A 17,391-nucleotide genomic window follows, 5' to 3' on the forward strand; every position below is an offset into this window, starting at 1 on the left:
ATCACCATCACCACCATTATCATCACCACCATCATCACCACCACTCCATCATCATCACCACCATCATCACCATTACCACCATCATCACCATCACCATCACTGCCACCATCATCACCACCACTCCATCATCATCACCACCATCATCACCATTACCACCATCATCACCATCACCATCACTGCCACCATCATCACCACCAACAGCACCATCACTGGTATCGTTATTATTAAGCACCCTCATTTTTATGTCCTCTGAGGGAATGAGGCTTCTGTTTAATGTAACGGGCACTGTTTGCATCATAAAAAAGTTCTCATTCTATCTTTCTCTCACGATAATAGGTTATGAGTAAGCAGTGCTGACTGTCAACTCTATTACTATTACTAACAACAGAGCACACTAGAATTAGTAAAATTATCACAAAGCCAATGCCAAAACTTTTGGGAATTATAGATTTGGCATAACAGTAGGAGGACACAGTATGCACCTCACAGCCCATAGTGCACACATCAGGTTCTTAAGCTATCTAACGGCTGTGCTAATGAAACTCGATGATGATCTAAATGATAAAATACAAATGAAAGATTAAGGAACTGGTTATAGAAAAGCCAACCCCACAAGCCCTCCATTTGTATTGACACCAAAGGGCGACAAGACAGCGGGGACAGTCCTATCGGCTGGTGGCAGAGCCCTGCAATTCACAAACTCGCCGTAGGAGGACCTGCCCTGGGACTCCAGACACAGCCATGCTTTCAGATGTACTGCACCGGCACTGGGCCTGCATCACCTCAAGGGACATTTCTGTTGGCTGGGGTCCTAAGTAGGAATGCCTTCTAACCTCTATTGGGGCTCGCTTCGTAGCTTATAGCTTTCACTGAAATTGCTATGCTGAGTTACTTTCTGCACGCCCACATGTAAGGGATGGGACTTCGTGCACCAGTAAATTTGTTTTGTTTTATTGCCTCCTATGCAATAAGACCTACGTGTTTCTTTTAAGATCTGTGAATTTATGCTTTTTGAGAGATAATAGAATATAACAGCATGGAGACTTACAATCTCTGACTTGATTCAGTATGGAGTATACTCTATTTACATAAACCAAACAATATTATCTCTTCCAGGCCATTTCAAAATCTCTTTCAACGCATGATTCAAAGTGTTCTTAAAATTCTTCCTTATAAAATTTAAATGCATCTAATACACCTGTAAAATCTTATATGTCAATTACATAAACTATGTAACAAAATTCATAAATCTGTTACATAAGCAATGAATCATAGGTGAAAACAGTAATGTTAAAATAATAGCTAAAACACTCTATACATCTACTAAAAGCCAGGAAGTACACTCAGTGCCTTCAGTCTTCATCTCATTTAACCTTTACAACAACCCTATGTGGTAGGTACTATTATTATTTCTTTTTGTGCAGGTAAAGAAAGTGAGGCTTGGAGCAACTTTTCTCTACCTCAACACTATCGACATTTTAGACCAGATAGTTCTTTGTGGTGGTGGAGATGTTCTGTGCATTGTAGGATGTTTAGTAGCATCCTTGACCTCTATCTAGGTGCCCATAAAAGATCCAAGTCCCAGATGCAACAACCAAAAATGTCTCCAGAAAGTGCCAAATGTCCCCTTGACTGCAAAATCGCTCCCACTTGAGAACCACTGGTGTAAAGAAGTAATTTACTGAAAGTCATATGCTGAAATGGTAAGGCAGGGATTAAAAGCCATGCATGCTGACTCTAGAACGCACGCTGTCAACCAGTAAACTATAGTGTCGGTCACTCTGACAGTTTAAAGAGCAAATTTTCTCTCAAAGTAGAAAACTAAAACTGAAGATGAGTAATGAGTGTTTTCCCGTGGAAAGATCTTCCATGACCACACCGGACTGGGCCCTTCCACTTTGGGGTCCCAATTAAGGCCCATGTCCCAATGGTTATTGTCCCTGCATGGCTTGCTCCCCTGCCCCACCTACCCCAACCTTTCTTCTGACCTGTTACATGTGTCCCAAAAGACAGTCACCAATCACTTGTGAGGGCTGATTCCACCCTTCAGTAAATAAGTCAGAGTTCCTGCCCTCACGGAGCCTAAAGAACAGGGCCTATCTGCTTCCTACGAGTTGCTTTGGATGGCCCTGGACTGTCTCAAAGTCCAAGCCCTTTGCACACTGGCCCCTGAATTCTGGTTCATCTTTGAGGGATTCCCAAGCCCTCAGTGACTGAGCACCATCTACATGCCAAAGACTTCCTATGTGCTTTACATGCCCTGTTCCATCCTGGGCTCCCAAGAACCCTAGGAAGCAAGTGTTGTTATTTCCATTTGACCAAGAAGAAACTAAGGTTTTGTTGAGTAGGGGAACCTACCCAAGCATTGCACAGGGTTTGTGCCAGGACTCAGACTTCAACATAAGTATGGGTGACTCCCAACCACTGCTCCTGACCCAACCCTATGCCCTTCCCATTTCATGGGCGCACAAAGACTATAGACATGCCTCTTCCAAAGCATGTTCTGGGCTTAGACTACTCCTTCCAGCTTGCTTAGAAATTTTCATTCAGATCCCCTCCCCTGGCCCCAAAGTTATGAGAATAAACAATGCTGGGCATGATTATACCCATGTGGAGGGGCAAAGGGAAAAATTCAGGCAGTGATCCCAAGAGCTTTGAAAAGGTGTTATCCTATTAAATCTGAGGATGGAAAAATATAGCACAAGTTTTCTTTTATCTGATTCTGTTTTTGTTATTTGCTTTTTATGATCAAGAGTTATGGAGTCATGTATGACTAATTACATCACCTCAAAGCACTTTACGCTGTTAAGTACTAAAATAGACTGTTTTGGTAGGGGGTGGAAACCTGGGGGTGGAAGTGAAGGATTTTTCTCCCTTCGGTCACATTATTTAAACATAGTTTGTATTTTTGAGGGGTTTGGGGATGGGGAAAGGTTGGTCTTCATCAAACTTTCCTGAAAGCTTTAACTTTGGGGTTGAGGCCAAATGTGAAAATTTTCAAGTACAAAATGTCCCGATGAGAAAAAAACAATCGTTGGAGTGGGGAATGAACCCCAAAAGGCGTATCTTTCTGACCTTTTGATTTTATTCAGCCTTGAGCAGTTTCATGGGGGTGAGAGCTTCCACAGCTGTAAAAAATTATGAAACCACCAGGGTGGAAAGGACTCCAGAAGCTTCTGGCACCTCGAAGACCTGCCTTTAAGTCCAAGCCCAACCACTTCTCCACTTTGTGACCTCAGTCAAGTTACTTGCTTTCCTTGAGTCCCCTCATCTGCAAAACAGGATCACTGTGAAGATTAAATACGATAATGCACGTGCACCACCTGGCACACAGCAGACACACGGTAAATTTAATCGACAGGGTACCCTTCCGAAATATCTATGTTTTTGCCAAAGTTAGTGTTTTGGTAATTGTCCTTTTACTGTCCTTATTATTGGCTCACATTATTTAGGTGAATTAGGAGTGTCTGAGCCAAGAGTGATCTAGCTGGTGGCCAAAGGACCATCACTATGGGGCAGGGACCTCTGTGCTCATGGGCAATGTTGCTCCTTGCCAGTGTCAGTTTTAGGGCAGAGTGTTGGCCATCACAACAAATGCCATTCAGTGGCTGAGCTTTCTTGTGGGAGGACCTCGGAAATTACAATCAGAGAAGATCATTTCTGAGGCTAAAGGAACCAGACATCCTCATGTTTAACCTCATCTCTTAACAGAGGAGGACACCGGGGTCACAGAGGAGAATTTTGGCCCAACTAAATTAAGACAAAATCCTAATCAGGTTCTTAATCTTTCACCTACCCAGTGGTTCCCAAACGGAAGTGATTTTACCTTCCGGGAGCCATGTTTGGTTATCACAAGTAAAGAAAAGGGGGTTGTTACTGGCACCTAGTGAGTAAAAGCCAGGGATGTTACTAAACATCCTATTATGCACAGGACAGCCCCCACAATGAAAACATCAATAGTGCCAAGGTTAACAAACTCTGACCTGCACTGTTGGACCCAGCGCCACCAAGGACTCCAAAAGCTGCTTCTTAAGCTGCTGTTGTTGGAAGTTGGACGTGGCCCCAGTTGGAAGCTCTCACCAATGATTGAATCAACCATGTCAACTCCACCTCTTTAGCACTGAGGGCCACTGCAATTAGGAGGGATTTAGACACTTGCCTGCTCAGGCAACTTAAAGTCTGGGCTTAACTTCTGAAGCACAGTGATGTGCCCAGCACGAGTGTCACTGAAGTCTTAAAGACACATAGGCTTATTGGACAATCTAAGAAATGATTTGGCAAAACACCACAGAACCACCAAATGATGTACGCCACGCAGTTATCAAACATTCAGGCTAATGCACCTCAAATAAATACATTTGACACTGTACTGAATATCTCCAGGATTCATGGTTTGAATGGAGGAAAGAGAGAAATTGAAGCATTGATATAAAACAAAAGTAGTCTCAAAGTTTCCACCCAAAGCTAGAGTTCCACGTTGGAAGAACTTAAATAGAAAAGAAAATTAGAGTCAATGATCCAAGTGATTATGTACTTTCTGGTTCTTGCCCATGCGTGCCATCTGGCTTGCTGACCTCATAGGACTCCACCCTGGCCAGTATGAGGCCAAATTGAACCTGACTGTGGGAGTATCTGGTGATCTGCAAAAACACTTATGAGTCACTTACCAATCTGAGCTTATTTACCCACAGTTCCACCTGCTAATTGTGACTTCAGTTCTACCCATGGTGGAAATATACGGAGCATCCCCATCTGATTCACTCATAAATTCACTCCACATTTAATAATATGGCCAGGGCACCATGCTCTTGGAGAGCATACCCAGTGCTCAATAAAATCACGATGACGCCAAGAGGACGAACGCGCACCCAACAGGCTCTTGCACACAGAAGCAGGGCAGCAGTCATCGGAACAGCAGGATCTCTTTTAGGTGGAAAGATCAAGAAGGCTCCACGGAACAAAAAATGGCCTTTGAATTGGATCTGAGTGAAAAGATGGGATTTCAGCAGGTAAAAATAAGAACATCCATGAACACAGGGTGATAGGCGACACAAGGCAAATCCAGTGTGACAGGGAGGCCTTCAACCTGACTGGAACTCAGAGTGGATGGAAGGCAGTAACGGAGACAAAGGAGGGACACTGAGGTGGCGACGGATGCAGGAACCCTCAAAACCCTAGACGTAAGATAGATCTTCATTAGCCAAAAGAAAGCCAATGGAGGTTTGTTGTTATTTTTTTAAACACACATAGCACAACCAGAGACACTGCAGACAAAGTAATCGGATGTGGGCGGGCAGAATGGAGAAGATGAAAAAACCACAGTAAAGAGAGTGGAAAGAGAGAGAGTGGGTAGGAGACTCTGCTCTACTCTAAGGGATGGCTAACGAGACTGGACCAAGACCATGGGCATGAAAACAACGCGCAGGAAGAGCCCACAACCTGTAAGAGACTCATTTCTCGTGGGTGAAGGAGGAGAGGAAAAGGCCAAGTTGAAGGAACACACACCGCAGAACATATAAAGCGACTCCAAAGTCTGGGTCCTGGGTGAGTGGGGGACCAGTCATTATCAGGCTTGAAAGCAGAGGAGAAAAGACTGAATTGTGCCCAGATGATCCTCTGGACTCAGAAACTGGCAGCTCAACGTCAAGGGCATTCCTGCTCCGATATCTAGATGCATCTCACAGACTCAGTTCTTGAGCTGCTTGCTGCATCTCAGCACCCTCTCTTGCCACATCTAATTCCTAACTCCTGCTACACAGCCTTTCTGGGTCTCCCTCTCTCTACCTCTCCCCAGACTCCTGCTGATACAGCCGGAGAGTGACCATAAGGCATGAGTGAGTGGCAGTCGCCCGATACTCTGAACTCTGACCTAACCTTCCATGTAGACTCCCTCACCCTCCTTTCTCCCCTGGCTCTGTTTCACCTGAATCTGCAGTATTGGTGGGCCCTTTCCTATGCCAGCTGCCCTGGGCATTACCCTTTGTGGGATCATGTGTCCGTCTGGGATCTGGGTTCTAACCAGACCGCTTTGCTGCTCTTTCTGGTCTGCCCTGACATCCTACCAGTCACCACAAAATCGCCCTAATTTAATTGGCAATCTTGGAATGTAAACTGGACATGTTCTCACAGCTGATGCGCCTGTTCTTACTACTCTGAGAATTTATTAGTCATCCCAAGTATAGGAAAATACTTCCTTAGGCTCTCAATATCAATACCACTAAGGGGATAGTAGTATGCAGGACTGGTTATCCATAAGAATATAAAAATAGGTGCCCTGGCCTATCCTATCACCCCTTTAACTTTCCCAACCAGTTATTCAGCTGTCATCTTTCATTGCAAAAGTAGAGGACAAGAGTCCACCGATTCTATGTCAATGATGCCAAAAGAGCTTCAGAACTCACGAGTCTTAATATGTCCCAAGAATGAAACAGGGACACAGCTCAGAAGATGCACCTGCTAACACAACAATACAACTGCTTCGAAGGCAACCTTCCAAAGGGCGATATCCACTCCCCCTCCACACCCCCCTCCCGTGACAAGCTATTATTAACAGCAAAGGTGGCGGTGCTGCTGATGACTCATAAGTGTGCTAATTTGTGAAGGCTGATCATGGGCAGTCTTGACTAGGAATCATTTGCTGGATTTAATCAATTATTGGGCTCATCAAATGTGATTACTGAGCCACATAAAATCCAAGCGAAAGAAGGCATTAGACGCTTGGGGATAAAATAACTCGTTTGCCCTGCAGCCGAGAGAGGTCACTCTATTATCGACATGTGCGAGATCCACTCGATTGATTATCTCCACATATGTGTGTCCTGGGCTGTCTTCCTCCTAATGTCCAGAATGTTTCTGAGCCATTTGCCCCTTTCGGAAAAAGCCTCAAGAATCAGCAAGACATACATTTTAAAAAGAATTAAAAACATGAAGGAAACAAAGAGTAAAGATTCTGGACTAGCCTACTAGGCTTTAATGAGCCCGTACTTTCAAGCATCATAAATAATACGCAATGCTGTAGGCTGTCTTTGCGAGCTAGCGAAGAGGGAAGCGCATAACGTAGGCTCCTCCCAACAGACCTAATTTTTCCCAATGGCCTTCAATACTGACATCTATCCTAGCCCTTACCGTCTTCTGTTATAACTACTTTGCTCCCGTGTGTCTAACCTACAAGCCTGCGAACCTCTTCACAGAGGGCATTTCTTACAGATCGTATCTCCAGTATTTACTTGAGTCTATGGCCATAGTAAGTACTAAGGAACCTTTTGTTCAATTGAAAGAGTTTTGTACAGTTCCATGCATGTGGCTATCAGTATAATATGATTATCAAAAAAGGTGAGAGAGTCCTTTGGCTAAATTTAATTGCTCACAGAAATATTTCTAGGTTTATAAAATGAGTAAATGAGAACCAGAACTTGTACTATCTAAGCAGAGCTAGGATTAGTAACAAGCAAATCAACAGCAACCTTCCTGCTAAGGGAGCTTCGCTGCCTGGTGCAGCGAACACTCCACCCCCCGGTCATCCTGACCAGGGTATGTCCACAGTCCAGGCGAGAGCACTGGGCATGTGTCTGCAGAGGCCTCTCAGGTTTGCGGCTATGCCTTTATCTGTACCTCTGCCTCTGATTGTGCTGACCGATCACAGGGTTCGCTAGCACACTGAAACAGGGCATAAGTGTGTTTGTGTGTGTCTGTGTGTGTGGATCAGAAACATTTCTAACACAGATTCGGCTTCTAACATCACCTCTGATTGCAGTTCCTTTCTCCGGGGGCAGCCCAGAACTACTAGATTATTTCTAGGTGTTTGCTGCTATGTTGCCTGTGGTCTGACAATGCTTTCTCACAGACACAAACGTCTCAGAGCCAAACCTGACAACCTGGAGCTGCAGCTGTGTGAGAAACAGCCTGGTGAGAATTTTACGAAGAAGCAGGTTTCCCGTGTAAGCCTCTCCAGCTGTCAAATTCCTGTTTCGCCGCTTCAGCAAATGTCTTGGAATGAATGGCCCCGTGGACAAGGCTCATTCGCAAGGCAGGAGGATGGTTCCTCTTAATCATGTTGATCTAAAGCCTAATCCAGTAGGGTTTTCTGCGCAGGGTGAAGCCACTGGTGCCCTTGCTAATCCAGTAAAGAGCACTTACCATTCTTTTGGTTGAAATTCTGGTCTTGGCAGAGATGAGTAACATTTCCCTTAATGCTAAAAGTGAGACTCATTGTCATCAAAACATTCCCTTGGGCAACTAAGATCTGCCTAGTCATTGATGAAATATATAAAGAAAGGTATCTAGGCCCTGGCCGGGTAGCTCAGTTGGTTAGAGCATCGTCCCAATACGCCAAGGTTGTGGGTTCAATCCCTGGTGAGGGTACATACAAGCAGCAACCAATGATGCCGAAATAAGTGGAACCACAAGTCGATACCATATTCCCTCTCTCTCTCTCTCTCTCTCATATCAATAAAATAAAAATAAAAAAATAAAAGAAAGGTCTGCCTCAGTTGAGTAGGGTGATGATGGCTTTGAAAGCTAGTGGATTTTTCCCTTCAACGTGGCCTTGAAAGGTGAATAAATACGTAAGTGAAATGAAATGAAATATAGCCAAAAAAAAAAAAAGTTTACACAGAGGTAGGTTATTTTTGTATCCCGGGCTGTCATGGAGACACCCTGGAGGATGTCAGCCATGTGGAGAGAGAGAGGAAACAAGGAGCACAAGGGCTCCCCATGTGTGGGTGGAGAAGTGACCTTAAAAGTGGACCCTCCACCTCCAGCAGCCGCCGCTGACACCAGGTGGGTCAGATACAACCCACTCGGCGAAGTTGCTCCCAAATTCCTGACCCACGAAAGCATGAGCAAGAAAAAGCAGTTGGTTTAAGCCATTCGTGTAGGGATGGTTTGCTGCTCAATGACAGATTAGTAGACATGGATCTATCCAATAAGAAAATATGTGGGTGATTAAAAAGATAGCTCAAACCAATCCGCTATTAATTTGCACTTGACATGACTTCAGTGAAGCTGGTACAAGACAGCCTGGTGGTGGTGTTTTTTTACATCAGCATAATAAAAAAATGCAACAGCATTCACGTCAGATATGCAAAAATATGCTTTCGAAAATAATCTACATAGTAATTTGAAACTGGCCAGGTTTGAGCAGCTCTCTTGTAACAACACTCTTACCTGACCACTTATCTCTCCTTAAAATAAAACTGAGGCAACTTGGAAACATCTCATACCCCAGGTTAACTGCCTGTGAAAGTGATAAATTACCTTCTACTACTGAAGCCCATTACGCTCTCTAACTCGAGTGGTTCATTTACATCCTGCTCAGTGGTTCATATCCAATTACTACCATGAGCCCGATGAACCTGAACGAGACAAGATTATTCAGCTATCTGTATCAGTTCACTATATTTAGAAAAGTATAGCAACCTCTAGGAAGATTTCACGTTTCAGTCCATTTTCTCCCAATGATTGGTACACCTCTGTAATGCATATCAAATTATCACACCACTACTCTGGACTATTGACTTTATTTGAAAACCATAGGACATAGGAGTCTCTGCTATGGTATGATATACCAAATACGCTTTCTTTTTTTTAATATGATTTTATTGATTTGAGAGAGAGAGGAAGGGAGAGGGTGAGAGAGAGAAACACCGATCGGCTGCCTCCCACATGCACCCCTATGGGAAATTGAGCCCTTAACCTGGGCATGTGCCCTGATTGGGAATTGAACCGGTGAACCTTTGGTGCATGGGGCGATGCCCAACCAATGAAGCCACACCAGCCAGGGCAAAATACATGTTTTCAAAAATAATTGACACTGCCCAGCCGGGCGTGGCTCAGCGGTTGAACATCAACCTAGGATCCAGGCGATAGGGGTTCGATTCCTGGTCAGGGCACATGCCCAGGTTGCGGGCTCAATCATCATTGATGTTTCTATCTCTCCCTCCCTCTCCTTTTCCTCTCTCTGAAATCAATAAAGATATATTTTTTAAAAAATAAATAAATGACACAATAATTTCAAACTTGACTCACTAGAAAAGGTAACACTAAAGTGGTCATCTGAAAGTACCACTGTTGATACCTACTGGCATTCTAACTGCACCAGTGACTCTTGATCTGAATGGCATCTGTCTACAGCTATGATACCAAAGTCAAATGCAATCCATGAAAAGCAGACACGAGCCTTTGAGACGAAAGGTGGGCTTTGAATGCTTGGTGAACCAAAGGTCTAAGCAACTCTCTTTCTTTGGCATGTGCTTTCCAAATCTTCTCAATAAAATGGAGTAAAGGAGGGTGATGATGGATGAGACTCTTCTTGAAATTATCCCTCCCACTATGAAATCAAAAAGACCATCGCTGCCCTTCAAGGAATTTGTACTCATGCCTTGAGCTCAACAGCACTTTGTCAGCAAATCAGGCAAAGGAGAATTTCAGGCAAAGGAGAAGTCAAACACGAAAATGTATAGTTAAAGACCCTTTTGTGCCCCCACCCATAAATCTTCAACACCCACACACCACCCCCCTCCCAGCCCAGCCCCTCTCTAGCCACGGTTTTAGCAAAATCACCAGACAGCTCAGCAGGAACATGCTTTTTAATCCACAGGGTCCCCTCTCGTGTGAAGGTGGACACTCACTGTGCCACACTGAGTGCCTACGATCAATTTTTAATTACAACAGCAGTAGCGATCGAGATAAAGCAGGCAACTCGCTGAGCAGGGACCGAGAGACTGTTTATTACAAATGAACGTCCTCTATGAGCTACACTTGCAAAGAGCTGTGCCCCGAATGCCTCGCCCAACCGGCTGCCCTTCCTCAGAAGGAGGCTCTTACCTCTGGGACGTTTTCTTATATTTTCTCCTGTAGGAAAGAAGCATAAACACACATCAGGAGAGGGTCTGCAGTGGGCAGTGGGTTAGAAAGGTCGCTTCAGAGGGATGGGCCTGGAGGGAACGCTTTGCAGAAGGAGCCCTCTGTGAGGCGTGGGGGTCGGAGCCCAGTTAAAAGCTTTGGATTATCGTGGTATTTTGTGGCCAGATGCATATAACTGTGGTCTTCACAGTTACAAATAGCAGCCCAAGAGCTCGATGGCTCTGCCCCCTATGTTCTCCTTTCCCCTCTGAGAGCGCTGCAGCATCTTGGCTGAGGCCTAGTTTTAAAAACAGCAGGATCCGGGTTCCGATCCCAGCCCTTCCATTGCCCACATCCATGGGGCTGTTGAGCAGTAAATGGCCAGAGGCTTATAAAGCATTTCTTCTGCTGGTGCATCGTAAATGGTCCATAACCATTAGCTGTTTGCACTGTCACTACCGTCACTACTACCCCATTGTCTCGCACTGAAGTCCCTTTAAAGATGTGCCTCTTAAAATGTAAATGCATAACTATGCGGCTAAACCTTGGGTAAGATCAGACACAAGGTCCTGGGGAAGGACGATGAAGGGAGGGGCAATGGGAAGGTCTAGGAAAGGTAACAGCTGCATCGGCCCCGTGCTAAGGGCTCGGCGGCGGGCTCGGTCTGGAAGGACACCTCCCCAGGACGCAGGAGTGACTGAGTCCTGTCCACCTCCCCTATTTACAGTCCCCATTTCCCCTCGGGCAAGCCTGCTGGTCTCAGGGCTTCTACGTCTATCAAATGGGGCTAACACCGACCTGGCCCTCTCACCCAGGTCATAGTGACATTTAATGGAAGAATGGCCATAAAAGTTTACTTCTCCATATCCCGTGTCATTCGTGGCCGGGTCAGCTTTGCATACTCTGAAGACCCTTCCGTGGAGGGGGAGGGAGGAGAAGCATCCCCGGGAAGCGCGGTGCTCCCCACAAGTGCTCAGTTCCACACTTGCCCATTACAGTCACTGCACCAGGAAGCCAGGCCGCCGACCGGCCGGCTGATAGAGAGGCATGTCACACGCTTAAAAAACAAACACGCACCACAGCTGTTTCCAATTCAGGGTCCCTGTGGCCTGTTACAGCTCTGTCCAAGTGGAAACGTACTTGCTGGTGTTAGGTGTCAGGTGAAGAAGGCAGCCCGCCACAGAGCCTGCAGTGCGACCCTGGTGAGATGCGCACTGAGACCTAGTCATCCGAAAGCAAACACGCCGCAATGACAACCATCACCCCGGGGTAACGGGGTCATGGGTCGCTTCTTTAATTTTTAATTGCATGAATTTTCCAAATTTTCTTTTTAAAATAAGCATTATGAATAGAATTAGAAAAAAAACATAAAATATTCATACACCTACATAGACATAGTTACATATATAGATAGATATACACACATATGTGGGGCTATATGGATAGACAGAGATATTTCCATGTGTGCGTTAGATCATATAAATAGGGACGGAGGTCAGCTAACTGGATTAGCTATAAAGTGGGAAGATCAGAGCACCTCTCTCAAGAGCTCGTGGTGAGAAATGAATGAGCTAACCCCCCTGACTGTCGGCTCCCCAAAGGCAGGTTCTTGGTAGGCTTCCCTGCTGTATCCCAGTGCCTAAAACAGTGCCTTGCTTTCCCTCCAAAAGCTGTGAGGCATGTGCGCTGAGCATCCACCCTCTCACACACGGACCCTATCACCAGTGACAACTCACACCCCCGGGCAGTGGCCAAGGGCAGAGGTTTCACCGACAGGCGCAGAGCACAGTGAGCTGTGGGTGCGCCCTTGCCCTCGGTCCTCATTAGAACGGCTGTCAAATGAACTGGGCTGAGGAGTCTCCAGCAGGACCAGCAAATAACCCGCTGAGAGTGCCAGGCCCAAGGGGAAGGGGGGAGGAGCGCCCGCTGGACGCCCCTGGCTTCTACCCAGAAGCCCAACTAGTTCCATCCGCAGAGGGTGTCTTCAGGGGCAGGAAGAAGACAACTTTCGCTCTCGGCTTCCACAGAATTCTCCCAGCATTTGCCAAGGACCATACAAAGGCAGTGCTGGGAGCACCAAGAAAATCCAAGATAAACAAAAATAAGAATAGCTCCCATTTTCAGCACCTACCAGTAACGGGCACTTAACATACATCGTTCATCCTCATAATAACCCTAAGATGCACTGTCTGAAAGAACGTGAGTACTAAAAAAGGAAGTTAGGACATGTACTTGAAGTGTTATTTTATTACAACAAAAATGCGAGGGGTGGCTAAAGACGCTTTATGAAAGAGGTAGTCTTGTCTTGATTGATGGGTGGGGTTTCAACACGGAGAAATATGTCATGTGCGGCGGGCAGGTAAGGAGGGCAGCCCAGTGGCCTCAAACCAGCCCGGCCCGGCCCAACCAGATATGGAGGGAGATAGAAATAAGAAGGCTGCCAAGTGCTAAGGACAAAGGTTTCCAAAGTGATAAGGTTATACTTTTATTTTTAAAGATGATACCTGGGAAAGGGAGTAACCTCTTGCATTGCCTTGTCTCATCTTTGATAGACTTGGTTCAAAACCCAGCTTCCCCTCCTCTCCAGCTGTAAGGCCTCAGACAAGCTCTATGCAAAATCAAGCTTCACTCTCCACATCTATCATGTAGGAGGAATTATCTCACAGGGTGTAATGGACTGACTTTGCCAGGTACTGTGCAAGCCACATAAGGGATATTCTAAAACTGTTAGGTCCCTTTGCCCCTTGTTTTGAGCCTCTTGAGGCCAAGGGTCCTAGCAGGTGGATTTCTATATCTATCCCAAGCGCTTGCACATGGTTGGCACACAACAAATGCCTGTTGGCCAAATAAATGAATCATTTGCACCTGCCACTCACACCTGTGAAAATGTGGGTCGTGCATTTGGTTGACCCAAAGAAAGAGAGACCAAAAATATGATTTTCAGTCCAGCTCACCTTCCTGACACCCTGCACTCTCACAGATGCATTCTTGGCTTCCCAGGTCCTAAAGTTCTCCCTCCCTATCTTATCCCTTTTAGACAAAGACAGCCCCCAAATCAAGACAGACCCAATCCAAACAGTGTCATCTTATGCTGTTGTTCAAAGATCAGTGCTTAAAGCAGAAGAGAAAATTCGGGTCTGTGGAAATCACCCTACTGAAGTCCTGCTCACAGATCAACGCGACTGGGCAAGATCGGCAAGGCCTGACCGAGCCCTGCTCACCTTTCCCTTCCCAGCTGAGACTTCACTTCCTACCGGAAACCCGCCAGGGCCTCCCCAACTCAGAAGCACCCCTTTCGTGGGTCACTGTGCTTATCACTCTGGAAGGTGATGATCTGCTGTGCTGGTGGCAAGAATGATGGCTTGTCTGGTACCTGCTAGAGTTTCTCCCTTGTTGGACACAGTGCTTAGCAAATGCCAGGTGTTCATTATACTGTTGTGAAACGAATGAGTTAGTTTATCAGGAAACTGATCCCCACGGTGCTTTCTTTCTACTCATGTCCCCTCTGTTTGCTGAAGATTCCCAAGCCGTGGGGCATCTCCCACAGCCACGGTTCCCTACGCACACGAGGGAATCCACGAGAGAAGGCCGGGCCTGTGACTGCCCGGCACCTCCTCTGCTCCGTCTCTGTTATATAATGAACTCACTCTGACCTCCCACAGACGCTGGGAGGCTCAGAGAGCTTAAGTAACTACCTAAGGACACAGAGCCTTAAAGTGGTTGAGACCGAAAGCAAACTCTGAGGCCTTCAAAGAAAGTGGGGAAATTCTGCAAAGAAGCCGAAGGATGCCAGGAGGAAACTTAGGAGACAAAACAAAAGCTACAATAGAGCATACGGGGTTCTTTCCATCCAAACACAGGAAATGAGCTGGGAAAGAACCCCGTTTATTTTGGGCCTTTTGTTTTTAAAAAACGTCAACAGAATTTACCCCGGATCCACACCCTGAGAGACCGAGGGCATGTTTTCAAGTGGGTTCTTTTGGTGTCACAAACTTACTTTCGATGTCTAATTTTTGGAAACTTGGAGCAAGACATCACTATTCTCAAGGTTTGTGGAGCCGGTTGGAGCTGACGGAGAAAGAAGAAGACGGCCGGGAGCTGCCGGGCTCTGGGATCTAGCAAGGCTGGCAGTGTGGGCCATGGAGAGAGCACAGCGGCTCCATCAGGCAGGGGCAGGTCATCCTCATGGGGACAGGCTGAAAGCCACGTCCAAGGGGCCCAGGGCGGCGCCTTCCAAACTGCTCTCCAGTGGTCCCAGCCCTTCACACACACAGTTGCTTACACCACGTGCACACACTGACAGCAACGTTTGTTTGTTTGTTTGTTTGTTTGTTTGTAGGAGAAGCATTTCAGCTCAGTGCTTCAGATCACTTGCCTGAGCTCAAATCCCTTCTCCAATTTACTGTGGCCAATAAGTCATGTGAGTTTTAGCAGCTGTCATCATGTTCCCAACCACCAGTCCCCTCAGCTGTAAAACCTGGGCATCAATACGTGCTTCACAAGGTGCGGTGAGAGCTGAACAGACAGGGAGTGGGTGAGGCGTGGAAGGGGTCAGTGGGAAAAAAGGGAACATCTGTAATATTTTCAACAATAAAGATCCATTTAAAAAATAATAAAATAAAATAAAATAATAAAATAAAATAAAATAAAATAATAAAATAAATTTTTTAAATGAATCTAATTATTTACATTTGGCACAGTGCTGGGTATCCAGTACAGGTCCAAGAGAGTCAGCTATTGTATTAATAACAAACATGCTGAATAAATCATAATGGTATCAGAGCTCAATAGGTTTCCAAATTTTGTTTTAGGGGAAAAAAGTGTTTCATTGATTTTAAAAAGTAAAGGAAAAAGATTGAAGACTGGTTTCAAAAGTGGAAAATTTACTGTTCCCATTCTCCCTATTTTAGGATACTTGAGCCACAAAGGGAGCCGGAGCTAATCCCGGTCCTGCTAAGAGGAGGAGCTGAAGCCCTGCCCAGCACCCCCCGCACCCCCTGCCCGAGAGACCCTGCAGGCTGCACACCAAGATGCCCCCGCCAGCGGTCCCAGGCAGCTTAGCAGAGCCACGCACTCTCCTCTAATTCGGCATCTTGCCCCTAATCCGACAGGGTGGCCATCGCTCTGAAGGCAGGAAGAAAGAAAGTGCAAGTGGGCATTTAAACACCGGACGCCATAATAACCCCTAGAAATGTCTAAATTATTTTTCAACAAAGATCCTTTTCATCAATAAGTCCCTGAAAACTGAACCCCCATGAGTTGCTCATTCAGAATCCCTAAGCGCCCTCCAAGATGCAGGCCCGCGCTGAGATAACAGGGGCTGTGACAAGAATTACTGGGAGACCCACATCCACTCGCCCGGCAAGCAAATCAGAAGACTCCTGGTCGTCAATGAAAATCAATGTCTGTTTAAGTTTTTCTAGGCAACCGTGGATTGCCCAGAAGTATCAAAGGGGGTGCGCATGTCTGAGTGCACCGGTATGAGTGCATGGGCATGTATGCACGGGTATGTGGACATGTGTATGTGTGCATGGGTATGTGTGCATGGGTATGTGTGCACACTCATGTACAGACAGAGAAAGCGATGAGCTCGGAAATCACCCCTCAAAGGCTCCAGTCCATTTACATCCAGCTGATCACTTTCTGCCAGGTGGATACGGAGATCGGAACACCACTGAAGGGCAAAGAGCACTGGCCCCCAATATTTTAAAAGGTCCCCCAAAGCTCTCCATGGCTGTGTTGTCCAGCAGAAGCTTCTAAACCCTGAGCTTCACATTACCTCTCCTGCCCCCAGTCAGGGAGAGAAGGCTGAAAGTGAGCCGGCACAAGGGATGGCTCTGTCCACAGTAAACTGAGTAGAGACACCAAGGAAACAGCAAAAAGCAACAGTGATGTGGGAGCGAGGATGCTTTTAAAGGGCCTTATTTGCTTTTCGATGGCTAGGAGTTCTCCAAGTACTGGGCACACCCACCATCAAGTGTAAAAGTTTCACATACTCCTCCCCAGTAAAACGGATGATTCGGGACTCACTCCTGATAGCCCAGCCCGGACAAGCGAGAGTCCATTAAGCTCTGATGTGAAATTACGAAGCGCCTGGCAGTCTTTCACTTTTTAAAAGTGAGTATCTTTGAGTAAGAGCCATATGGGTGCTGCAGTCACGAGGTTTATAAATAGGCTTAATATTCAAACAAGCTGGCATCGAAAAACCAAAGTTTGTGTTCAGTTTCTAAGCTGACAGCAAGGCACCTCCCGGTTGGGCACAAGCAGGCTTTCTGGGCAGGTGGATAGGTGACAACCACACACAGGCAGTGTGAGAAACCCAATTCTGCCCTGAGCGGTCTCCAGGTTTTCTGATGATGACTCCCTAGGTTCCAGATCCCATCAGATCCCGTCTCTGTCCTTTCTTACTGAGGTCACTGCTGCAGATGCACAGACAGCTTTGGGAAGTGCGGTTCTCAGCCATCGGTTCCCTCAAGGGAGAGGAAACTGGAGGACAGACCCAGACAAACAGCACAACAAGACGGGGAGCTGACTACACGGTCGCAGGAG

The 17,391-nt window shown here is 46.2% G+C and overlaps 1 protein-coding gene across 4 annotated transcripts in view; it reads right to left on the bottom strand.

The window, feature by feature from the left end:
- PDE1C (phosphodiesterase 1C) overlaps positions 1 to 17,391 on the bottom strand; it is a gene marked incomplete at its 5' end in the record, with an annotated part of 253,212 nt that overhangs the window by 132,870 nt on the left and 102,951 nt on the right. For 2 of the 4 annotated variants that reach the window (XM_081147054.1, XM_081147056.1), the window contains one exon: positions 10,825 to 10,851. The exons of the other annotated variants lie outside the window; for them this stretch is intronic. In XM_081147054.1, the coding sequence (XP_081003180.1) occupies positions 10,825 to 10,851 (27 nt within the window). The remainder of the gene's footprint in view (positions 1 to 10,824; positions 10,852 to 17,391) is intronic. 4 annotated transcript variants of the gene reach the window in all.

This window comes from Miniopterus schreibersii (assembly GCF_964146895.1).
Source record: "Miniopterus schreibersii genome assembly, chromosome: 9".
Lineage (NCBI taxonomy): Eukaryota > Metazoa > Chordata > Mammalia > Chiroptera > Miniopteridae > Miniopterus > Miniopterus schreibersii.